Source organism: Aquarana catesbeiana, linkage group LG02 (genome assembly GCF_042186555.1).
Source record: "Aquarana catesbeiana isolate 2022-GZ linkage group LG02, ASM4218655v1, whole genome shotgun sequence".
Lineage (NCBI taxonomy): Eukaryota > Metazoa > Chordata > Amphibia > Anura > Ranidae > Aquarana > Aquarana catesbeiana.
Window position 1 is genome coordinate 647190256 of NC_133325.1, and position 27185 is coordinate 647217440.

At 43.6% G+C, this 27185-nt stretch overlaps 1 protein-coding gene across 1 annotated transcript in view; it reads left to right on the forward strand.

The window, feature by feature from the left end:
- MBTPS2 (membrane bound transcription factor peptidase, site 2) overlaps positions 1 to 27185 on the forward strand; it is a 102179-nt gene that overhangs the window by 63106 nt on the left and 11888 nt on the right. The window contains exons 8-9 of the mRNA XM_073616501.1: positions 7541 to 7635; positions 9836 to 10031. Of these exons, the coding sequence (XP_073472602.1) occupies positions 7541 to 7635; positions 9836 to 10031 (291 nt within the window). The remainder of the gene's footprint in view (positions 1 to 7540; positions 7636 to 9835; positions 10032 to 27185) is intronic.

Sequence of the window (27185 nt, forward strand, 5' to 3'; positions counted from 1 at the left end):
TAGGAGGAGTTTTCATTCTGCTCTGACTGTCCTATAAGGCTGCAGGACCCCTGATCCGCTGTCTGGACAGCGCTGGAAGGCCCTGAGCTGATCACATGCACTTTCCCAAGAGAAAAAACTCTCCAGCAATACACACAAAACTGAGCATGTGCAGCTTGTCCCCTACCCTCTGTACTATCCGGAGAGTGTTTGAGGACAGTGGAAGAAGGAAAGACAGGATCAAACCACTTTTTTACACAATCTTAGATTCCACAGTGAGTATAACAAGCAAGCTTTACTGCATTTACAGACTGACCTTACTGTTGTGGGTTTAATAACACTTTAATTCCCTTAACCATGCCATAGTGTTCTGGCTGCCAGAATGCATGAACAGTGCCTGCATTTGATTGGATGCAGGTGTTGTTTGAGCATTTTCTGCCCGGGAAGGTGCCAGCAGGGCCAGCTAAACGCGACATGTAAACGCGGCTAAACGGCCTTTTTTAGACACCGGTTTCTAGCTGCCAAGTTAAATCTTTCAGGAGAGGTTGAACAACGTCCCATGTACATGAAACCTAACAATCTGTCTTGTAGACTGAGTAATTCAGATTTATTTACTGAGCAAACGTGTTATAGCAAGAAGAAGTAGATCATTGCACCAAGCCCGTTTGTAATAGTTTCTTGTTAGTGCGCTTAAAAAAAAGGTATTTCCGTGTTTTTCATTGCCAAGTTTAATATATACACAATTATAGTGGAATGTGAGATACAGCATTTCCTTCTTATAACCAGAAGTATTTGTGAGAAATAGAGGATTGTTATCAAGTGAACAGCTGCTGAAATCACCATATACAACCAACTTTCCAACAAACAAAATATGATAACAAATAAACTAATATGCCCCGTACACACGGTCAGATTTTCCGATGGACAATGTCCGATCAGAGCGTGTTGTCGGAAATTCCGACCGTGTGTGGGCGCCATCGGACATTTTCCATCGGATTTTCCGACACACAAAGTTGGACAGCAGGAGATAAAATTTTCCGACAACAAAATCCGATCGCGTCAATTCCGACCGTGTGTGGCCTGTTCCGACGCACAAAGTGCCACGCATGCTCAGAAGAAATTCCGACACGGGACAGCTCGTTCTGGTAAACTTAGCGTTCGCAATGGATACAGCACTTTCGTCACGCTGCAATGTAAAAAATGGTTTAATACAGCGCACTCTCTTCTTCTTTATAATGTGACAAGAATTAAGTAGTTTTGCTGCTCATATTCACACACACTTCTCACAAAGTTTTATTTGTGTTTTTTTAGTGGGATTCCCTCAATATATTGTTATTAGTTGTCACATCTGACAGTTTTATATTTTTTATGTTTTTTTTTTTTTGTTTTTAAGCCTTTTTTTTTCTTTAATGTTTGGATTTTTTCCAAGGCTGATCTTTGTTCAATGTTATTTTTATTTTTACTCCAGAATATTTTTGTGTGTGTTTTGTGTGGCAAGTTACCCCAACACCATTGATATCTTTTATTATTTAATCTCCATGAGATTTTTTGTTGTTGGTGTCCCTTGTTCATTTCACATTGTATATTAGAAATGTACCTGAATCCTCACAAACAAACCATCATTTTTTAAGTAAAACACATAGGAGAGTATAATTCAAAACAAAAATCCTTTATTAAGGGCTCAGAACCAAACAAAGAGGAAGGCAACACTGGATCAACAAGAGAAATTAGTGAAGCCTGGGACCCCCACGGCAGACATCAATTCTTAAACCTCAAAATTGGTGGCCTGAGGAGTCCATATGTAAGGGAGGGCAGTCTGGTCCAGGATTCACAGAGATCCGGATAGCAGCAGATGACATCAGTGTCCCCAGGTTGTGGTACCACAAGAGGCTGCATCTTTTGGCCGACCAGACTGGATCCAGGGTCCTCACTGTCTGGTCTTCCTTTCACACTTCCTTCCGGGCTGTGGCTGTGCAGTTGGAGATGTGGCAGGAGGAGGAGTAGGACCTGGAGGAGGAGTAGGACCTGCAGGAGGAGGAGGAGGACCATCCCAAAGCTGTGTGTGAGGTGTAATTTGGCCCCTCACACCTTTCGCCAGAGCCTCTGATATGAGGGCCTCACACATGGCTTTTTGGCCCTCCTCCATCCTCTGCATTTTATATGCTATGAATGCAGCAATGTTCTCCTGCCTGGTGTGTGGTGCTCCCAGGACCTCTGTAGCCCTACAAAAAAATCTGATAGCAGCCTCCTCTAGGGCACTCCTCCTACTGCCACTTTCTGTTTCCAGGGGGGATGGAGGGACCTGCAGATCAGCCAGCCGGCTCGGCCCGGCCACCTCCTGGCTGAGACTTCCCTGTGTATGAAAAAGGGACATGGTTTTAGTTTTTGCATCATCAATCACAATCATAAATTAGTACTCCAAACTAACATCTAGTTAACATCATTGATTGGACAAGCAGAAATATTTAGAGGAATGCTATACCTGGCTCAATCTGGGCTCCTCCACATGTGGCCTGGAAGGCCCAGGTTGGGCGTCAGAAGCCTCAGCCGGGGGGGAAGGAAGCGTGGAAGGAAGACTGGAGAGTGATGACCTGGGTTCAGTCTGGCCTGCCAGAAAGTGCAGCCTGTCGTAGTACAACATCCTGGGGACATAGATGTCATCTGCTGCTCCGGATCTCTGTGAATCCAGGACTTTATTGCGCTCCCTCAGATATGTGCTCCTCAGGCCACCAATGAAAATCTTTAAAAAAGTGATGTCTGCCGTGGGGATCACCTGCTTCACAATTTCACACAATTGCTCCAGTGCTGCCTTCCTCTTTGCTTGGTTCTTGTAATGGGGGTGTTTAATCTCCCACAGACAGGGCAGCTCCCTTAGCATCTCTATGAAGACTGAAATGAAGTCCTGATCTTTCAGTACCATATCCATGTTCACTGCAAGACACAACACAAGACAAAGCCTAATGTCACACCAAACTCTCCTAATCTTGTTACAATATAGGCCTCAATCTATAGAAGCAGTATAGGCCCAAGTTTGTCTCTTACCTTCGTTCTTACGATCGCCGCGTTCAATGCTCCTTCCTCCGCTCACAGATCAAACGTAATACGCACGCGTGTTACACTTTATATACACTGCGCATGCGTGTAACTCTGCCCGCCCCTGACGTTCTTTCTAGTGTATTCCCCGCCCCTTTTCGTTCGGCGCAGTGGGGGAAGAGCATGATGGCGGACATACAGCAGGTGCGGGCTAATTGTAGCGAGGAGGAGGAGGAGGAGGAAAGGGCGGATCCAGGCACGTCCCGATCCAGAAGGAGACGTTTTAAGGCCACAAATATGTCGTTTGGGGAGATGTTGGAGATGGTCGACATCATGAGGAAGTCCGACTATGACGGAAAATATGGGCCTTACCCCAACCCCAACATCCGAAAGGCCAAAATCATGGCGAAAGTGGTCAGGAGTCTAGAGCGGAATTTCGGGGTACGAAGGTCTAAAGATCAGCTCAGGAAGCGGTGGTCGGACCTGAAGTTGAGAGAGCCAGAGCAGTACCGAAAGATCTGGAGAGTGCTGCAAAAAAGTAAGTAGTTGTGCTGTGTTCCTATTCTTTCTGTCTTTATTACGTTCGTTCTGCTCCATATGCTTTCATTAGTTGTAACGTTTCCAAAGGTCAACTTTAATGTTCATGGGCACATTATTCGTTCGTATCAAACATTTTTCTTTCGGCCTCTAGAACACCATTGTTTAGGCCATATGCATTTTCACACATTTTTGGGGGCCTACTTGGATGCCAAATATTTGTTTGTGTAGATGGGTTTGTTACTAGAATGAAATGCAAACTAGATTGTGTGTAAGGAGAGGACACTGAGCAGCTGTTTTCACATCTGGACACTGGAGCACTAGTGTGGGACACAAGAACACCATTTTTATTAGGGGGGGCCACACAGGTGCTCCAGGGTATACTATAGGGGGGTCTCCATCTGTGAAGCTTGTACCAAACAGGTAAAGTATTGCAGCTTGACAAAGGGCAATAAAAAATATACATCTTGGAACTCGGCTAAAATAGACAATTGTACCCCACTTCCAAGCAATGTTTCCTATTTCTATAGTTCTGCCATCAAATATCTGTGTGCTAAGTATACCATTTTTGTTTTACATAGGGGAGAAAAGACTCGGACACCCCTCATCCCAGGAGACCAGAGACCCCCCCTCTCTGGAAGAAGGGGAAATACCAACCCAAGAAGCTGAGCAGGAGGAAGAAGAAGACGTGGTGGAGATTGGCACCACAACAGGTGAGTGTCTGCGACCACAGGCTCAGGTAAAAGAGATGGATGGTGGCAGATTTTTGAGACCTTTTTTTTTGTTCTTTATCTCTTTTTAGGTGATCGTGATGTGAGGGATCCAGAACGCTTTACATCTGAAAGTGCCCAGATACTCATCGGGGAGATCATGGGGTGTAATCTCCAATTGCAAAACATACATCAACAAATCACTGATGTTATTAAAAAAAATAATAACATCATTGATGTTTTGGGGCGAATTTAAACCCCACAAAATCACCTGTTTTATCGTACCAAAATTTTTTCAATGTTTAGAAAAGCCAAATTTGGAGGATGCACACAGTGTGCCAACATGTGCTATCTGCCATCACGGGAGATCAATGGACGCGTTTTGGGGGGGCAACCCCTTCCTCAATTATAAAGTAGCGTTGAGGAAGGGCTTGCTCCCCCCAAACACGTCCCTTGATCCCCCATGATGGCAGATAGCACATGTGGACATTTGTAAATTGGTGTGCATCTTCCAAATTTGGCTTTTCCAGGGGTGATTTCCCCCCATCTGAACGCTATATCAAACCCAGTTCCTAAATACTGATGTCTGATATAGCCTTCAGGTTTTACCTAATGTGAACTTTGTAAGTTCAAGTTTTTTGGCTTTCTTGTTGGTTTTACACAGGCCTGTTTTATCTGAAATGGATATTTTGATTTTTCATAATGCTACTGCAAACATTGTTATACAACAAACATGTTGGTTTGTTTTAAAAACCTTTGGTAAATGCGCATGTGATTGTGCAGGTATAAAAAAGTGCCTTACTCAAGAATGTGTGGATTATTGTCTCAACACTACAACACTTTTGGGGTGATGTAATTGTTGTTTTATGCACAAATGGGGGTTATTTCCTAAGGGCAAATCCTCTTTGCACTACAAGTGCAGGTTCAGTGCAGTTGCAAGTGCACTTGTAGTGAAATGTGTTTTTGCATTTAGGAAGTACCAGCCAACACTGTTTTTTATAAGGTTACCCAATCACGACATTTTCTGCACTCAACACATTTCTGTCAGGGTCAGCTAAAACAAACACAAGCAGTAAATGACCACCAAGAATTTCTTTTGGTTGTTTTTTATTTGAAAAAGGTGTCACATATTGTCTGGCATATTGATAGCCCCCCTACCCGCAAAGAACTCCAGGTATTGTAACCGGACATCACGGGCATTCAGGGAGGGCAAGCCAGGACGGCCGCTTTCAAGTGCCGTCATTGTTGATGTATTTGGGATTCCGGCCTCAGGCCCAACTGAGCCAGCATAGTTGGCTGAATGTTTTCGTAGAAAATTATGGAGAACACAGCAGGCAAGTATTATATGGTTCAGTTTATACTCCGCCATATGGATGGGTGTCATAAATAATCGGAACCGGCTGGCCAGGATTCCAAATGTGTTCTCCACCACTCTTCGGGCTCTGGCCAGCCGGTAATTAAAAACCCTCTGTTCCGGGGTGAGGGTCCTCATCGGGAATGGCCGCATCAGGTGGTCCCCCAGCGCAAATGCTTCATCAGCAACGAACACAAATGGGAGACCTTCAACATTGTCCTCTGGAGGTGGCAAGTCCAAGCTGCCATTCTGGAGACGCCTGTAGAACTCCGTCTGGGCGATCACTCCACCATCGGACATCCGGCCATTCTTCCCCACGTCCACATACAAGAAGTCGTAATTAGCCGACACCACCGCCAACATCACTATACTATTAAACCCCTTGTAATTATAATAGTACGACCCCGAGTTGGGTGGTGGGACGATGTGGACGTGTTTCCCATCAATTGCCCCTCCGCAGTTAGGAAAGTCCCACCGCTGGGCAAAGTGGGAGGCCACAGTCTGCCATTCCTGTGGCGTGGAAGGAAACTGTTGAGGAAAAAACAATAAACATTACTATTTTTTCACAGAAACCTGGCAAGCAGATTAGACACAAACATTATGGGTCAACCTCCAGATAGCATTTATTAAGGGGAATTTAACAACAACAAAGTATAAGGTACACCTATCATATTCCCCCCCCCCCCTCTCATGGACCATTTCTAACATTATAGGGGGGGGGAACTCTTGGACAGGTAACCCTCTTCACTTCATTGAGAGATGAATGCCTAAATACAGGGTATTACTTGGAACAGCCCCTCCTTAGTTACACTATTGGCAGCCCACTGGACAGGTAAGAAGTGTCATAATACAAAGATATAAATACACACTGTACACATTTGAGGACATTTGAACATTCTGCTATTACCTATCAAGATCATAATAGGATACAAGAACTTTAAACAGTACCATTGGAAAGTATACAGGCAGGCCCTTGCACTACATGCTTTGGGGAATTCATCCATAAATCTGAGCACTAAAGAGATGGGTATAGTGTGTATGGGTTTGGCAAAGTCAGCAGATAGATGATTGAGGATAGAGAATTGGGATCAGCTGACTTAGCAGTTGGGGGAGGGAGGGTTACAAAAAAATTTGGGGACACCACAAAAAAAAGCCTCTGGCCCTCTGCCTGAATTTAAATCAAAAATAACATTTCAAAACATTTTAGGGGGTGTTTGGGGTAAAGCACTACTATGGAGCTGATAAAATACATTGTTAAGTAACTACATGAGGTGAATATAGGGCAGGAGACACCATGCTGGGGAGGTTATTGAAGGGCAAATATGTATGAAGGACCTAAAATAATAATTACATAAGAGAGCTCTTGCAGCCCTGATTGCGTGATTAGGTTGCAGTGCCATTATATTGCTTTGTTTGGTCATCAAAGTTGGGGGGGAAGGGCAGGGTGTTAAGCAGTGACAAACCCAAACATTTGTAATAACGGTCTATCCTATCTTGAAGGCATCTATTTTAGCATGTATCATAACTTTAGTAATCTTGTGTTTAGTTTCTGCTATATTCAAGGCGTTGGTCTTTACTATAGTTTGTTTAGCAGCCGTTGTTACTTGAAGCAGCAGTTAAAATTTTATCCAGGATAAATCTGGGTGGTGTAAGTTAAGCAGAGCTATAAGGGGGAAGAGGGAGGTTCACAGTAAAGGACAATGTGGAAATAATTTCTAATGTTTCATCACAGAACCGACTCGCTATATGGCAAGACCACCAAATATTCAAGTGTGTGCTATTGTCCGCACAACCCCAAAAGTCTGTTGGGGGCATTACTAGCACATTATGCCCTTGTCTTACAGTTTTTTTTTACTTTTTATCCTTCAGCGGTGTACAAGCGTTTTAAGTATACGGTTGTATTAATTGCAATTTCCTTTGTTTTTAGTGTATAGGCGCCTGGATGGTTCTATTGAGTGTTGCGGTAACAGCAGTCTTACTGATGTCTGTTTCTCATATAGTGGTAATAAGGAAATTCAGCAGGTAAGCTTGTGTCATGGGCCAATAATGTCCTTTACTTCTAGTTTTATATGTAAAAAAGATCTGATGTGTACTTGTACAAATCTGTAGTTTTGAGTCCAGATTTCTTAAAGTGCCTGTCTGTCCACAACTGAAATTTCAACTTTATGGAATAGAATCATCCATTAGCTTCTTCCTTCTCTCTCAGCAGTTAAGTTGAGAGAAAGACAACGCTTAGCACTCCAAGTCATCAAACTGCCTTATGCCGCGTACACACGAGCGGACTTTCCGGCATACTTAGTCCGGTGGACCAGAGTCCGCCAAACAATCCGATCCTGTGTAGGCTCCGGCGGACTTTTTTTTCCCAAAAGTCCACCGTACCTAGATTTGAAACATGTTTCAAATCTTAGTCCGCCGGACTCACAGGACTCCATTCCTGACGGAAAGTCAGCTCGTCTGTATGCTGGTCCGACGGACAGGGTATTGCATCTCGCGCTCGCAGCAGTAGAAAAAAATTATTTTCCTATTGCGGCAAGCGCGGGGCATCCCAGGCCCTTAGATCTGGTATGGATTTTAAGGGAAACCCCCTACGCCGAAAAAACGGCGTAGGGTCCCCCCTAAAATCCATACCAGACCCCGAGCACGCAGCCCGGCCAGTCAGGAAAGGGGGTGGGGGCTAGCGAGCGACCCCCTCCCCCTGAACCGTACCAGGCCGCATGCCCTCAACATGGGGGGTGGGTGCTTTGGGGGAGGGGGGGAGCCCTGCAGGGCCCCCCCACCCCAAAGCACCTTGTCCCCATGTTGATGAGGACAAGGGCCTCTTCCCGACAACCCTGGCTGTTGGTTGTCGGGGTCTGCGGCCGGGGGCTTATCGGAATCCGGGAGCCCCCTATAATAAGAGGGCCCCCAGATCCCGGCCCCCCACCCTATGTGAATGAGTATGGGGTACATGGTACCCCTACCCATTCACCTAGGGAAAAAGTGTCAATATTAAAACACACTACACTACACACACCCACCTCCCATGTTGAGGGCATGCGGCCTGGTACGGTTCAGGAGGGGGGGGGGCGCGCTCGCTCGTCCCCACCCCCTTTCCTGACCGGCCAGGCTGCATGCTCGGATTGGGGTCTGGTTTGAACTTCAGGGGGGACCCCACGCCGTTTTTTCAGGGTAGGGGTTTGCTTTATAATCCATACCAGACTTAAGGGCCTAGTATGCCACGCGACGGGGCTCGCAAGGTGTCAATCTCGCCGATTAAAAGCGGCGAGATTCACTTCCTTTTCTAGTCCCGTCGTACCCGAGTCACGTTCAAAATGAACGGACTTGGCCGTGTGTGGGCAAGTCCGTTCATTCTGAAAGTCCGCCATAACTCCGGCGAAAGTCCGTCGGAAAGACAGGCGGACCTAGCCTGCCGGAAAGTCCGGTCGTGTGTAGGCAAGTCCGTCCGTTCAGGTAGTCCGCCGGAAAGTCTGGCGGAAAGACCGTCGGACCAAGTCTGCTGGAAAGTCCGATCGTGTGTACGAGGCATTAGCGTTCATGTGTTCAGGTACTGGCTTGGGAGCCCACCCACGTTCCGTGCACCTATCTCCAAAGATCCATAGTGGTCGCAATCTGATCAATCGTCACTTCCAAATAAAGTTTTACTGATCCAGTGCAGCAGATGGCGTCCCCGCCTGTTGGCCATCCTTCAAATGCATTTAACCTACAATGGGCATAATTGTAGAGATTCTGGCAGTTTAATATCTGTTGTAATTCAAATCTTCCCAATTTTGAAACCTTACATTTTCTTCTTTAGCAGGGGAGTCTCACATCTCCTGCCACATCCTGCATAATACAGAACAGTGAATGACATCCATCATAATGTCTGCATGAGACCACAAATTTTGTAAACCGCTTGATACAAAAAAAAGTGTTTAATTAAAATGCACATATAACACACTGTAAAGAGAAAAGGAGGTCTTTAAAACATTGACATACTGTATTTTAATGAGATCATTTACATGAAGCTGATCTCTTTAACATGTTTATGTAATAAAAACTTTGAAATGTCTTTCAAACATTAGGACATACAATAACTCCATAATAGTAACAACGTTTTGGGAAGTTTTTAAAAAAAAGTTAACAAGTATTGCATTTCCTAATTGTTGATTTTGTGCATTGGTTTTATAATATATTTTAGAAAATGTCCTAACTTCTGATTACTGATTCTGCTGTATTCATACAGTATTCTTGTCTGCCAGCAAGGAAGGCAATCCAAGCAAGCCTTGAGTGTCGATCTAATATAGACTGTCAGAAGGCAGCTCCAAACAGCGTCTGTGCCATCCCATCAATAGAGAACCAAACTCGTTTCATCAGAGTCAAGCATCCACCACAACTTGACATGTTGTTTATAGGCTTTCCTGTGCACCTAGAATATGGAGGTGAGAACCCATGTGATTACCATAAACATCCAAGCAATAGATGTCATCATATCTACAGTTTTGAAGGTGTTTTCTTTTCTGATCCATAAAGCTGGGGAAAAAAAAGATTGTTATGACCATTATGCTCATTCCAAAGTATAATCGAATGGATAGCGTAAATTGACCGGGCTCCTTTCTTTAAACTGGCCTGCCAGGGGCTCTAGAATTCTTGGATCTACATATGTACAGGGCCTTGATAAGCACTCTCCCACCGCATGCTGATATCTTTGGTAAATCCAGGCCTCTCAAGCTAGTAATAAACTCAAATTGATAAGGGCCAAGAGAGAGAAGGGACGTTGTATATACCTCCTGAGAACCACACTCAAACAAATGTATATAAAAATTAATATATATTTTTATATCCCAAATGAAAAACATACATTAAAATCATTATGTATACCACACAGTACAGAGCACGAAAGTATAATGGCTATGAGGTTAAAGAAAAGGAAAAGACACTAGAGAGGGAGAAGGGAATTGCTGCTCACCCCTTAGATATTAAAACAAAAAAGAGAGAAAGGTTTCCCCACAGGCGGGGTTTTTAGGCAGCACAGTAACAGGTGTAGTCAGTATTGTATGAAAAAATACAATTTTATTGAAAAATATACCATAAGTTAAAAACAATGAGCTCCAGTGAGGAGTGCTTAAAAGCTAAGTAGCTGGACATACAATGGCAGACATATATTCATAACAAATCCTATCATGAACATAAGACCTGACGCGTTTCAACCCTTAATAGTTGGGGTCTTCTTCAGAGGTTCGGTCTGCTAGAAAGAACATATAAATAGCATTGGTATATACATACATCGCTTACATTGTATAACAGTAACCACATTCATCATGCAATGCATCAATACAGTATAGTTACCAAGTGGTGTATGTCCAACAGAAGAAAGAAAACTTCCCACATGGAGGTCCCTTAGAAAGATATGCTGTGTTTCCCTCACAGTCCGAGGGAGAATTCCGGATGCCTCCACCACCACCTCAACCCAGACCGGGGTAGCGAGAGGCGAAAGTGACTTGCGAGAGGCCACACACTGAGGCACCGCCCGCCAGAGCAAACAGCCGGCCGACGAGCACAAAACCTAGGATGAGAGCTTTATGAGACAGGCCAAATGCACACCCAAGGGATCATAATCAGATTCTTCAGATTTTTTGTGGACAGAAACAACCACCAAGGGACCGAGGTCACCCATATATATTATCTATGGTATAAGTGGTTCAAATCAAACCAGAGAGAGTTTCCAACCATATTTGTATGGTATGTCTTTGGAGGCTAGTAAATAGTATCTAACTATGGAAATATTGGCAGAAGTGCTCTTTCCATATACAAATGAAATAGGTAGTGAAGGGTGTGATGGAATGTGAAAATGATGAAAGCATACAAACAGCATGGAAGAGAGAGTGAAGTATAGGGGAGGAAAAGTGCAGTGAAGTGTGAACTGGGTGATGATGGGAGGGGGAGGGGGGGGAAAGGGAGTGTTGGGGGGGGGAAAAAGTAATAATAATTATAGTGAGGTGCATGCATATTCATTACCTCAATGAGGTAATGAATATGCATGCACCTCACTATAATTATTATTACTTTTTTCCCCCCCCAACACTCCCTTTCCCCCCCCTCCCCCTCCCATCATCACCCTGTTCACACTTCACTGCACTTTTCCTCCCCTATACTTCACTCTCTCTTCCATGCTGTTTGTATGCTTTCATCATTTTCACATTCCATCACACCCTTCACTACCTATTTCATTTGTATATGGAAAGAGCACTTCTGCCAATATTTCCATAGTTAGATACTATTTACTAGCCTCCAAAGACATACCATACAAATATGGTTGGAAACTCTCTCTGGTTTGATTTGAACCACTTATACCATAGATAATATATATGGGTGACCTCGGTCCCTTGGTGGTTGTTTCTGTCCACAAAAAATCTGAAGAATCTGATTATGATCCCTTGGGTGTGCATTTGGCCTGTCTCATAAAGCTCTCATCCTAGGTTTTGTGCTCGTCGGCCGGCTGTTTGCTCTGGCGGGCGGTGCCTCAGTGTGTGGCCTCTCGCAAGTCACTTTCGCCTCTCGCTACCCCGGTCTGGGTTGAGGTGGTGGTGGAGGCATCCGGAATTCTCCCTCGGACTGTGAGGGAAACACAGCATATCTTTCTAAGGGACCTCCATGTGGGAAGTTTTCTTTCTTCTGTTGGACATACACCACTTGGTAACTATACTGTATTGATGCATTGCATGATGAATGTGGTTACTGTTATACAATGTAAGCGATGTATGTATATACCAATGCTATTTATATGTTCTTTCTAGCAGACCGAACCTCTGAAGAAGACCCCAACTATTAAGGGTTGAAACGCGTCAGGTCTTATGTTCATGATAGGATTTGTTATGAATATATGTCTGCCATTGTATGTCCAGCTACTTAGCTTTTAAGCACTCCTCACTGGAGCTCATTGTTTTTAACTTATGGTATATTTTTCAATAAAATTGTATTTTTTCATACAATACTGACTACACCTGTTACTGTGCTGCCTAAAAACCCCGCCTGTGGGGAAACCTTTCTCTCTTTTTTGTTTTAATGGCTATGAGGTTTGACTTTGTTGATCTATGATCCAATAGATAGTTGGTCTACGCATTTCGTCAGAACGCCCGATTCATCAGGACCATATATATCATCTAATTCATTCAATATACATAGATCTGACTTTAGAAAGAAAACACAAGAAATGATCAAAGGAACAAAACTATCCAATAGGGAAAAAAGGAAATAAAGGGGAGAAGAGCAGAATATATATACAATAAAATTATATATATATATATATATATATATATATATATATATATATATTATGTATATGTTAAAATATCGGGTTTCTGTGATGAAAGAAATGAGACAGGTAGATCATTTCAGAACTTTTTCCACCTTTAATGTGACCTATAAACTGTACAACTCAGTTGAACAACAAACTGAAATCTTTTAGGTGGAGGGAAGTAAAAATAAAAAAATAAAATATGGTTGCATAAGTGTGCACACCCTTAAACTAATACTTTGTTGAAGCCCCTTTTGATTTTATTACAGCACTCAGTCTTTTTGGGTATGAGTCTATCAGCATGGCACATCTTGACTTGGCAATATTTGCCCACTCTTCTTTGCAAAAACACTCCAAACCTGTCAGATTGCGAGGGCACCGCCTGTGCACAGCCCTCTTCAGATCACCCCACAGATTTTCAGTCGGATTTAGGTCTGAGCTCTGGCTGAGCCATTCCAAAACTTTAATCTTCTTTTGGAGAAGCCATTACTTTGTTGATTTGGATGTATGCTTTGGGTCGTTGTCTTGCTGAAAGATGAAGTTCCTCTTCATGTTCAGCTTTCTAGCAGAAGCCTGAAGGTTTTGTGCCAATATTTACTGGTATTTGGAACTGTTCATAGTTCCCTCTACCTTGACTAAGGCCCTTGTTCCAGCTGAAGAAAAACAGCCCCAAAGCATGATGCTGCCACCACCATGCTTCACTGTGGGTATGGTGTTCTTTTGGTGAAGCACATGGTTGTTTTTGCGCTAAAAAATATCTTTTGTAATTATGGCCAAAAAGTTCAACCTTGGTTTCATGAGACCATAAAACATTTTTCCCACATGCTTTTGGGAGACTTCAGATGTGGTTTTGCAAAATTTAGCCTGGCTTGGATGTTTTTCTTGGTAAGAAAAGGCTTCCGTCTTGCCACTCTACCCAATAGCCCAGATATATGAAGAATATGGGAGATTGTTGTCATATAGCCAGATATTCCTGCAACTCTTTTAATGTTGCTGTAGGCTTCTTGGCAGCCTCCCTGACCAGTTTTCTTTTAGTCTTGTCATCAATTTTGGAGGGATGTCGAGTTCTTTGCAAAGTCACTGTTGTGCCATATTTTCTCCACTTGATGATGACTGTCTTCACTGTGTTCCATGGAATATCTAATGCCTTGGAAATTCTTTTGTACTCTTATCCTGACTGATAACTTTTAACAGTGAGATCCCTCTGATGCTTTGGAAGCTCTCTGCGGCCTATGGCTTTTGCTGTAGGATGTGACTAAGAAAACGTCAGGAAAGACCTACTAGAACAGCTGAACTTTATTTGTGGTTAATCAGAGGCACTTTAAATTGATGGCAGGTGTGTGCTGACTCCTATTTAACATGAGTTTGAATGTGATTGCTTAATTCTGAACACAGCTACATCCCCAGTTATAAGAGGGTGTACACACTTATGCAACCACATTATTTTAGTTTTTTATCCCCCCCCCCCCCAAAAAAAAAAAAAAGATTTATGTTTGTTTTTAAACAGAGTTGTACAGTTTATAGTTCATATTAAAGGTGTAAAATGTTCTGAAATGATTTATCTTTGTTTCATTTTTTTACATCACAGAAACCTGACATTTTTTACCAGGGGTGGGTAGACTTTTCATATCCACTGTATATCATACCTTAATCAACAGAGAAAAAGTATGCAAAAATGGATCATAAACACAAAGATGTAGGTCTCCAGAATTACACCTGCCGACCAATAGGAAAAACCCACAGCTATAGAAGATAAAATGAAAATAATCATATGTGAGGTATAATAGATCAGCTAAAACAGAGAGGCAAAGGCTCTAGGTCCAAAACTAAAGAGTACCAGTATGAACTAAAGATTAAAACCACTCAAAGTAGAACCCATTAATTCCAGACTCTGCAAACCCTGAATATATCAAAAGTACAAAATTCCAATTAATGTATAATAGAAAAAACACTTCCCATATCCTACGACACATTTTATTATATACTGTATAGCACACAAAGAAAAGCCTCACATGATTAAAAACCATTGTGTAAAATATAAAACACTATCCCCTTATTCCACCTCCAAAACTCTTTTAAGTTTGATGTAGTGTGTATAAATCAGGCACAGGAACTCGCATCAATTAGACTATTGAATGGCTATTGATGTTCAGTACAACAGGTTTAGCTTCAAATAGAGTGAACTGACAGATGTATTTTGTTTACAATTGCTGTGCCTTGAATATACTGTTTGCACTGCACATTAGTATATTTATTGCAACATACAGGTATGGCTGCCATGCCCTAAACATCACAATCACTTGGGAATTGGCAGTTGTTTTGAAATATAGTAGGCACAATCCTTGGGAAGCAGAATATGGGAAGCACTCGGCGGGCACAGTTGTTACAATTTAGTGTATTACATCTTTATTGCACTGCAGATTGACATGAATATTAGAATGTCACTGATACAGATGTAAAGGGGCACAGTTTGGTATATATCCTGCAGGTTCAGTTGCCGTGTAGGCATAAACTTACCTGAAAAACTGTGAATTTTGCAGCATCTACCATCATAGAATTCATTCATGTATAGCTGAAATGTGTCAGGGCCGGGCTCTCAGCCCTTCCTTCTCTGTGCTCAGGTTGCTCAGCTGTCAGTTAATTGCCAGTACTCATCGTTCCACAGCAGCTCACCTTTTGATCATTTCCTGCTCATCAGTCAAGCCCACAGACAGCTCCTTCTGGCTATTTAAACTGGTTAATTTCGTCAATGCCTTTGCCTTGGTCAACATATCTAGAGACTCTCTGCTCTGTTCCTGCTGAAGACTTGCCTGGCTGATGTCCCTTCTGGTTCCTGATCCTGTCTGCTGCCTCTGACTACACTGATCTCTGGCTTTCTGATTTATTGGCTTGTTCTGAATACCCGATTTGGCTACCGAACCCTGGCTATGTTTTGACTACGTTTACCGGTTGTACCATTTTATTAAAAGGTGTGATTTTTACTGCATTTTCTGTCTATGTCTGTTTCATGGTTCCTGACAGTAGGCGAAGGCCGTGAACTCAGAAGATGCATGCAATCCACCTAGTGGTAATATTTTTTCCAGGTTGAATGAGCAGGATCACTGCATGGATTAGTTTGCCATAGCGTTAGACTGCTCACCTGGATCCACCCACTGTGGCTGTTCTGGTACAATCTGTGTTGCAGGCCTTCCCTGCTACTGCTCTAGTTACTGTGCAGGCACCTGCCTCGAATATTACCTCTGTAAGAGGTATGTCTGCTTCCGCTCCGCTTCCCCAGCGATTTGGGGGCGATCCAGTTCAATGCAGAGGATTTGTCAACCAGGTTGGGATATACTTTGAGATGCTGCCCCAGGCGTTCCTCATAAAGCAAAGTAGGCTTCATTATTTCTTTGCTTTCTGATAGAGCCTTGGCGTGGGCAAACCCTTTATGGGAGATGCAAAAACCCATTGTCCTGGGTTACCCAGAGTTTGTGGCTTCCTTTTAAAAGGGTATTTGACGTTTCCTTATGCTACACTTCTGCTGTTAAGAGCCTCATGTCCATCAGAGTACGAGAACTGTTGCCAATTACGCCATTGAATTCCGTACTCTGGCAGCAGAGGTCGCTTGGAACAATGAGGCCCTCGTGGCTGCCTTTTCTCATGGTCTCTCAGATAACATCAAAGATGCGATAGCAGCTCGAGACATACCTACAGATCTGGAGAAGTTTATCACATCTGCCATTCTCATTGATGCCAGAATACAAGACCTTCCTTGTAAGGAGCCCTTGCAGGAGCCTCCTGTACGTTTGGCTCCGAGCTTTGCAGTCCCACCCCTGCCTCCCTCACCTCCCATGCCTCCTGGTACAGAGTCTGCCAGTGAAGTAGAACCAATGCAGTTGGGCTTCACACGTCTCTCTGTGGATGAGATTGCCTTTAGGAGGAGGGAGAGATTGTGCCTTTATTGTGTCCAGACAGGTCACTTCTTGAAGTGTTGTCCTGCCCATCCGGGAAACGTTTGCACCTGAGGTGGTGTTACATCCCCAGTTACCTTGAAAGATAAGCCTCTAGTTCTGGTTACCCTTTCGTGGTCTGAGTCATCCATCGATACACGGGCTCTAATCGACTCTGGGGCTGCAGGCCTGTTCATAGATGGTACCTTTCTGTCTAAGCACTCAATTCCGCTGCAGCTTTGTGCCACTCCACTTGCCATTGAGGCTATTGATGAGAGACCTCTACAGCCTGCCCATGTGACTCATCACACTGCTCTGTTGACCATTGCCGTAGGTGCTTTTCACCATGAGATAATCCAATTTCAAGTCATTTCCTCTCCTCATTATCTGGTGGTTATTGGTTATCCTTGGTTACAGAGGCACAACCCCTCTTTTGATTGGCTTGGTGCTGAGGTTCTTTCCTGGTCGCCAAAATGCAGTAAGACATGTTTTCGGAAAGTGGCTAAGGTCTTGCGCACCTCTTCCCTCTCCTTGCCAGAGGAGTACCACGAATTTAGCAATGTCTTTGACAAGGGTCAAGCCGGTAGTTTGCATCCACATCAGACGTATGATTGTGCAATTGACCTTCAACCTGGTGCTATGCATCCCCATGGCCGGGTTTATCCTTTGTCAGTCTTGGAGGATAAAGCCATGGAGGACTATGTTGCTGATGCACTTTCTCGAGGGTTCATCCACAAATCCTCATCTCCTGCTGGTACTGGCTTCTTTTTTGTGAAAAAAGAGTGGTGAACTGAGACCTTGTACTGATTATAGGGTTTTCAATCGCATCATGATTAAGAACACCTACCTGATTCCGTGGATTACGGAATTATTTGACCGCCTCAAGGGAGCAACGTGAACATGGGTTAGTGACCGGGACTTGATGGAAAGGGACACCTTGCCCACATCCCTATATACAGATACACAATGGGGGATTTCCTCTTAATGGGACTTTAAAAGGGCAGGAGTCTCAAAGCAGTATTGACAAAATATTGATAATGATAAATGCGTATTTTATTAATCAAAAAGTTAAAAAGACATGACAATCAATAAATAAAAAACACAAAGAAAGAGCGGATGCTGAATGCACAATGGTAATGATACAACAATGATGTAAGACAGATTACAACGATACACTTATCCCCACAAAAACTGTTGCAGCAAGAGGAAAAGCTGTACAGAAGAGTCTGACGCATTTCGAGGTTTTATCAGTGTTGTGACCTCTTCTTCAGGGGTTGATAGTGAGGTACTTAATCTGTCGTGTTATTCCTTGATCCGCATTCTTTTGCATCCAATTTAAAAACTTTGAGGGGGTGGAATAGTTTGCCAGTAGGGTTCAAAAACTGAAAAGCCTGTGCTGTCACTGAGGGACTAAATGTTTCCGCACCTAGGACACGACACAAAGGGCGTCCCGCCCACTAGCTGAAGACACCGCTGATGTTTTAACAATAGTGATATGTAGTTGTTGGCTGGCTGTGCGTATACAGGGTGGTTAGCCCTAGTAACAAACATAAAAATGAATGAAGGTGTCCCCAAAAGTGCCCAGCTGGAGTGGACGCCAGATGGTATGCTCAGCTGTTAAACCTCCCAAGTGATTGGTTGCAGAGGCTACTTTGGTGATTCCTCTTTTGCGCTGAGACCAGACAGCACTTTTGGGGACACCTTCATTCATTTTTATGTTTGTTACTAGGGCTAACCACCCTGTATACGCACAGCCAGCCAACTACATATCACTATTGGAATATCACGTGGTCAGATCATGTTCTGTCTCCATACAGTATTCATTCTCGACGGTTCCAACCACTAAAACTAGTTTCTAGAGATTAAATGAAAGTCTTCTACAGACCCCATAAGTCCTGGCAGATGTCACCAATGAGTTGAAACACTACTTTTCCGCTAATGACCAAACAGACTGTGACAAAACGGTAATCCGAGGAGTACTGATCAGACACGGCACACGCAAAAATAGGGAACTGGAAAAACAATTTAACTATGCTCCTTAACAAAATACACATGATGGAATCACAGCACAAACAAACACCTACTCACTCACTGGAGAACGAACTACCGTCCCTTCGGCAGCAAATAGTAGACCTCATACATTACAGACCTAAAGCGGCACTTCAGTTTTGCCGTAAACTCTGTTATGAATCCGGCAATAAATGCGGGAAACTGTTAGCCAAATCAGTCAGAGACCACAAATCTAACACATATATACCTCAAATCATATCCTCCTCAGGACACAAGGCAGTCCTCCCAAGTGAGATAGCAAAAGAATTTAGAGATTACTATTCGACCCTATACAATCTCCCGAAGGGAGCGACTTCTCCGACAGCAATGGCTGAATACATTGCTTCGTCTAAGGTGCCCCAACATCCCGCGGAATAGAGAACTAATAGCCCCCATTACTGTAGAGGAGTTAGAGAGCGGCAGGTGGGATGAAGCCTGGAAAAGCCCCGGGTCCCAACGACTTTACATTACAATATTACCAAGACCTACTGCCAAATTTGGGTCCCTATATGGTAATGCTCTTAGCGCGGACACAAATTTCCCTAGAGACACTCTGAAGGCCCACGTTTCCGTCCTACCCAAGGAAGGGAAAGACCCATCCTTCTGTGGTAGTTACAGGCCTATTTCCCTTAATGTCGATCTAAAACTTTTTGCAAAGATCCTGGCCACTCGCCTTGCACAACACTTACAGGACATAGTTCACTTAGACCAAGTGGGTTTTATACCGTCAAAGGAAGCTAGGGATAATACCACCAAAGTCCCTAATCTGGTCCATGTCGCCTCTATGGCCCATACACCTAGTGTATTTCTCAGTACGGATGCTGAAAAAGCATTTGACCAAGTTAACTGGGCTTATATGTCCTTGGTACTCCAACATATTGGCCTGGGAAATAATATACTCACATGGGTTATAAAAGATTTGTTCCTCCCCAACTACCCAGGTCAAGGCCAATGGTATTTTAATCAGAACCCTTTTCCATCACCAATGGAATACGCCAAGGGTGCCCGCTTTCCCCTCTTCTCTTCGCCATATCTCTAGAACACCGGGACAAGACATTACAAATACCTTGTAATGCCGTTTGGTCTTTGCAACGCTCCTGCAGTCTTTCAGGAATTCATCAACTATATCCTCCGAGATATGTTGCAGCAATGTCTGGTGGTTTATCTCCACGATATTCTCATATATTCTAAATCCCTAGAGAGCCAACACACAGATGTCTCCTGTGTGCTACAGAGGCTGAGAGATAATAACCTGTATTGTAAGTTGGAGAAGTGCGAGTTCCATCGTGAATAGGTTAAATTTCTGGGTTATGACATTTCTACTGCCAGTTTTTCTATGGACCCAGAGAAATTATCTGCAGTTATACAGTGGCCTTGAACCGTATTGCACAAAACTTACCATTGCATTCAAAGCTTGCCAACATGTCGTAAACCAAAGTTTTTACCTTAAACAGGGTATAGATGCTAGAATCTTCTCTGTAAAGGCCTTTTACTTAGGCATAAAACCCTGAGCAAACAGGGTATTAGTAAGAGGAGAGAGGGAAAGTATATAGTAAGAAAGAAGAGGGGGGGTGTTGATTAGCGACTGCAAGACCCTGTAAAAGTGAGAGATGGGTTTCTCCACAGGTTGGTCCTCAGATAAAGCAGATTCAATGGGTGTTAAATCCGAGATTGACCGTAAAGGTTTTAGGAGAGAGTGCACAAAATCTGCAAGTTGGCGATATCTCCAATGATCCATTAGCATCGACGTGGTACTGTGTATTATTGTAGACAGCAGGACAATCACTGCTGGGGTTGTTACGTGATGTAACTGAGCCGAAGGCCCAAGATTCCAAGCATGGATCCCAGGATCTGTATTCCCTGGGGAGGGAAGTAGTTGTGGCCAGTCAATGGCATAAGGGGAGAGTTGTAAGACCATTTATTCCTTTTGTACAATGAGTCCCATACCATGAGGGTGGAGCGTGTAAGTGGCGATTTGGTAGAGGACAAAGTTCTGTGCTTCCTAGGGATCCAAATTTGGTAGGTCCGAGCCGCTGAGCTCAGTTTCCAGGTTCACCCAGAGTTTAGAGTCTTTTTGATACTTCCAATCGGATATTCTAGTCAATACTATTGCAAAGAAATATTTTTTAAGATCTGGTAGGGCTAAGCCCCCCTCACCTTTAGGTCTAATGAGGAGAGTTCTAGCAAGCCTGGGTCATCTTCTGTTCCAGACATATTTACTGATCAGTAAACTTATAAGTGTAAAGAAGCCTGCAGGTATTCCATATGGAATCATTTGAGACATAAACAACAACCTGGGCAGTATATTCATCTTTACCACTCCAATTCTCCCCAACCATGAGTGCGCCAACTGAGACCATTTCTGTATATCTAACCGAATTGCATTCAATAGGGGTATGTAATTAGTACAGAAAAGGTCGGTCAGGTTCAGGGTAAGGTAAATACCTAAGTATTTCATCTTGCACGTCTGCCAGCTAAAGGGAAAGGATTGTTTTAAGTGGGTAACTATCTTGGCAGGTATAGATATATTTAAGATTTCAGATTTTGTCATGTTAATTTTGAAATTAGAAATGGCACTAAAGTTTGAGAATTCTAACATGAGATTAGGGAGGGATATCAAAGGTTGTCGTACGTAAAACAAGATACCATCCGCATATGCGGCATATGTGTTCTGATTTTCCTATGGCAATCCCACGAATACAGGGATTATGTCTCACCATGAATAAAAAAAGTTCTAACGAAAGAGCAAATAAAATTGGTGAGAGGGGTCAACCTTGACGAGTGCCATTATGTAAGGTGAAGGGATCGCTTAGAGTGCCATTAATGCGCAATTGTGCAGTGGGGAAGTTGTAGAGCGCAGATATTTGGGGACGGCCCAATACCCAGGTGAGATAGCGTTGCCATGAAATACTCCCAGTCCACCCTATCAAACGCTTTTTCTGCATCCGTTGAAAGCAAGAGGGTGGGCTGGGAAGATCTGCACACATAGGCCATCAAGGACAAGGTGCGAAGGGAGTTATCCCTTGTCTCTCTACCTGGGATAAAGCCTGTCTGGTCACTGGAAACCCACAGTGGGATTAAAGGGAGAAGTCTATTCGCGATCGCTTTGGTGTACAATTTGGCATCAATGTTCAACAACGAGATGGGTCAATAACTTCCACAGTTACTGGGATCCTTGCCAAGTTTAGGGATTACGGTAATATGCGCGTGCACAGTCTCAGGTCGAAGGGTATCGCCATCAGAAATCACATTTGCATAACAAGTCAGGTGAGGTAACAGAATGTCTGCAAAGGATCAGTAGTACGCTACTGTAAAACCATCAGAGCCTGGTGCTTTGCCCTAAGCCATAGCTTTTAGGGCAATGCGTAATTCTGAGGTGGTAAATTCTCCTTCCAGAGTAGCTAGGGTATCAGATGGAAGTCTAGGTAAGTTGGCTCACGATAAATAGTGATATAAAAAGGAAACTGCGCTGGCCCAAAAAAGAGATTGTGTAAACAATATAACGGGTAGCAGCTAACACACACACAGACAAACCAAGTCACAACAGATATATATAAAATAAGTGCAGCGCTAAACCATAACCAAAAAACATATAAATGCCAAAAAATAACACATGTGAAACTGTGCGTAATATAATAACTGGCAATAAAGTGAATCAACACCTATAATATAGTAACTAGTAATGAAGTGAATCACCACAGAGACTACTGAAGTAAGTATAAATGTCTATAATGTCATATGCTAAACTCTTTAGCCAGAGTCCATGAATGAAGATGAAAGCAGTCTTCTCAGACAGTGGGAGTGCTTAGACACAGGATGTTGACTTGAAACTGAACTGCACGGAAACCACAGGTAATGCGTCATAAACATCTAAGGTTGGACACTCTTACCGGATGTTGTAGGACATATCTGCCATATGGCAGTACGTCTAACAGAGCCTGTGGAGGTAGCCTCCCGTGAAATCCAGCAGATTATCCCTTCGGTCCCGATCTCGGATGGGCAGGATATGTCCCTTAGGTCACGGTCACCGATAGCCAAGATCGTTACAGATGGCGATTGTCCCCTCACTACCACACTCTCCAGCTCCAGGCGGGTTCAAGAGGTCAGAGGCAATCGAATCGTAGATGAAATCATGGAGAAAAAAGGGGCACCACATGGCATAGGTCAAAAAGTAAAAGGGTTAAAAAACCTTACAAGATAAAAAAGTGATCACTGAATAAAAGCGGCCGCTCCTCCCTCCCACACAATAGGCTGTGAGCGCACGTTCCATAGGAATGAGTGAGGGCGGATGCTGGCGGCGCATTGGCCGTCAACACGCATTCATTTCCCTAGTTACGTCCAGGACCTAGAGCGCATGCCCTTGGAGGATGTCTACGTGAGACGTCAGCGGCGCACTGTTCGCCGGCTGCTGTCTCCTTCCAAGTCACGTGTCTGGTTGACTTGGAACGCAAGCCGCTTAGATCACTATGACAATCACTGTGGAGGTGAGGCTTGGAACGCAAGCCTATTCGGCGATCCGACGTTCGGGGCCCCCTCCATGGTGTATGTTCTAGTTTAACCCCAGGAACTATTCCCCCTTCTTTAACCCGATGCTCTGTGTCATTATATGTGCAAATAGCATTATGTAAAATCAGTTTATCATGATTACAGTACTAAACAGTGCACTTCCGGTCATGCCATGATGGGGGCGGACCTAATTATCTTGAAATGGTGTTTGTAGTCTATATATAGGGGCAACGTGGGGAGGTTGTTTCATGCCCCAGTTGAAGGCTTTTTAGTCGAAACGCGTAGGGCGTTTGTTTCCCACGTTGCCATTATTTTATTCAGTGATCACTTTTTTATCTTGTAAGGTTTTTTATCCAATAACACCCTTTTACTTTTTGACCTATGCCATGTGGAGCCCCTTTTTTTCTTTTTTCTCCATGATTTCATCTACGATTCGATTGCCTCTGACCTCTTGAACCCGCCTGGAGCTGGAGAGTGTGGTAGTGAGGGGACAATCGCCATCTGTGACGATCTTGGCTATCGGTGACCGTGACCTAAGGGACATATCCTGCCCATCCGAGATCGGGACCGAAGGGATAATCTGCTGGATTTCACGGGAGGCTACCTCCACAGGCTCTGTTAGACGTACTGCCATATGGCAGATATGTCCTACAACATCCGGTAAGAGTGTCCAACCTTAGATGTTTATGACGCATTACCTGTGGTTTCCGTGCAGTTCAGTTTCAAGTCAACATCCTGTGTCTAAGTACTCCCACTGTCTGAGAAGACTGCTTTCATCTTCATTCATGGACTCTGGCTACAGAGTTTAGCATATGACATTATAGACATTTATACTTACTTCAGTAGTCTCTGTGGTGATTCACTTCATTACTAGTTGCTATATTATAGGTGTTGATTCACTTTATTGCCAGTTATTATATTACGCACAGTTTCACATGTGTTATTTTTTGGCATTTATGTTTTTTGGTTATGGTTTAGCGCTGCACTTATTTTATATATCACGATAAATAGTCCCTGATGAGCCTGGTCTTAGTGTCCCGGTCCTCTATGGTAAGCCTCCTTATTGTCGGTGGTGGTGTTCTCTTCACTTCAGATGTCACGCATTCATTGATATGTTCCACACACAAAGTCACGCAATATTTATGGACCATTATTCTATACGAGCTACATAAATATGAAGGACTTTTGTCTAATTTATATCTAGAGATTTATTGGCCCTTGGACTGTATAATTTTTATGTTGGATATTTAGGGTTGTTTTAGCGCTACATTTATTTTGTTTACTCTTTTATATGCACTCTATATCCTACTGGCTGTGTTAGCTGCTTACTCCCCTCTTCTAGGGCAGCGCAGAATTATTTGTTATATTTACTCTATGGTGTGGTGAACATGATACAAGTGCTGATAAAACGCACACAATACTTTAGCTATAGATGGTGTGTCATGAACCAAATTATCAGATGCATTTTTAATTTTGGCTATAAATGTCTTTGTTCTGTGTGAAAAAGGGAGTTCAGTTCTTCCCTTTTCAAAGTGAGAGTATGAAATATCGCCTGAGACTGATTAGCTTTGTGTTATTTTTCAAGTACCTTATTTTTGCTGATCAGTTTAGATTGTAGAAATGTCCGTTCCCTTTTTTTCCTAGTGCCCAGTTCTATTAGCTCACCACAAATGTGAGCCTTGTGGGCTTCCCATAATATTTCCGGGGAAATGTCATGGTGTATATTTTCCTTGAAATAGAGGGCCAGGTCTTCTCCTATTGTTTTTTTTATCTATGTCTTCGGCTAAGAGTTCTTTGTTAAGTTTCCAGTTTGTGGTCTTTTGTGGCAGGGATGGGATTCTTAATTTAAGCATGATCGGGGTATGGTCGGCTATGGGGGAAGTCTCGATAACCGCACCCACGGGCAGTGAGAGATGGTGGTGATCAATAAAGAACAAGTCAATTCTAGAGTAGGTATGATGAACCTGGGAATAGTGGGTGTAATCTCTCTCGCGGGTGCATAATCCTCCATATATCTACCAACTGGGCATCATGTAATCTTTTGCGTATGAATAACAGACGCGTCCTCACTGCTGCATGTCGAAACCACGCCCTCCCCCCTGACTGATATGACCAATAAGGACGGTAAACCACAGAATTGGTCTCTGTATTCCAATTAAGCCTTTGAGTCGCTCAAGGCTGCCTTTGTTTCAGCTCCTGCGCTGACACATCCTGATCCTACGCTACCATTCATTCTTGAGGTTGATGCATCCGAGACTGGAGTGGGCGCCCCTCTGTCTCAACGTCCTACCTCAGAGCGCTATGCATCCTTGTGGCTACTTTTCTAAGAAATTGTCTCCTGCAAAATGCAATTACGAGATTGGGGACAGAGAATTATTAGCTATCATTTTAGCTCTTAAAGAATGGAGGCATCTCCTCGAATGTACCACTGTGTCAGTCTTCATTTTGACTGACCATAAGGATCTCGCATTCTTGTCTGAGGCTAAATTCTTATCTCCCAGAAGAGCACTGTGGGCTCTTTTTCTGTCAAGCTTCAATTACATAGTCTCATTCTTTCCGGGTACTAAGAATGTAAGGGCTGACGCATTGTCGCAACAGTTTTCCTCCACTTCCAAGATTGAGTCTGTGTTCCTGTAATACCTCCTGATCGCATTCTGGCTACTGTACGCACCAGTCTCACCTCACCTTTGGGTGACGGAATTTGTGCCGCGCAGATCCAGTCTCCTCCCGAGAAAGCTGGTGACCGCTGCTTTGTCCCTGAGAATCTCCACACTGCTTTGCTCCAGACTTATAGAGAACAGAAAAAAAGAACTGTGCTGTACCCTAAAAAACATATATGCAAACATATGTGACAAATAATATAAAATCCTTGGGTGACGTGAATTTATGAAAGATCACACTGGTGTCTAACTATTAACAAATATATATCAACAAATAACAAAAAGCATATAGTGAGAACGAAATTGAAACACCAAGTCCATAAATCAAATGGACAGATAGTCCACTAGGCAGTGGGAAGAGGTCCTTGATCGCTGTTCATAGGGATCGGTGTGAAAAGGGGGAAAATAGGAAAACACCCATCATAGTGATTCTCCACCACCTGAAATGCACGCTTACCAGATAGCAAGCTTAAATAAGCTAGTCGAATAAACCAGAAGCCAGATGGACATGGATCTGAAACGTCACTCTGTGTGTTTATGACAGGCAGCAGGTAAACTGGGTGAAGTGAAGACCTCGATATTCAACGAGCATCAGGGCATCCCTCTGGCGGGTTGGCCGCGGGCAGATTAGGGAAGTAACAATCCCCGAATAATTTTGCAGTTAAAAGAGAGCAAGAATCCCCGGCCGCCTGGCGAGCGCCCGTCCAAGTGAGAGGCGATGACGTCAGAGCGTCACCTTCCCGACGAACGTTCCCCGGACGACGTCAGCAACTAGACAAAACATACGTCGGGAAGGTGACGCTCTGACATCATCGCCTCTCACTTGGACGGCCGCCTCGCCAGCCGGCCGGGGTTTCTTGCTCTCTTTTAACTGCAAAATTATTCGGGGATTGTTACTTCCCTAATCTGCCCGCGGCCACGCCGCCAGAGGGATGCCGTGATGCTGGTTGAATATCCAGGTCTTCACTTCACCCAGTTTACCCGCTGCCTGTCATAAAAACACAGAGTGACATTTCAGATCCATGTCCATCTGGCTTCTGGTTTATTCGACTAGCTTATTTAACCTTTTTATCTGGTTAGCGTGCACTTCAGGTGGTGGAGAATCACTATGATGGGTGTTTTCCTATTTTCCCCCTTTTCACACCGATCCCTATG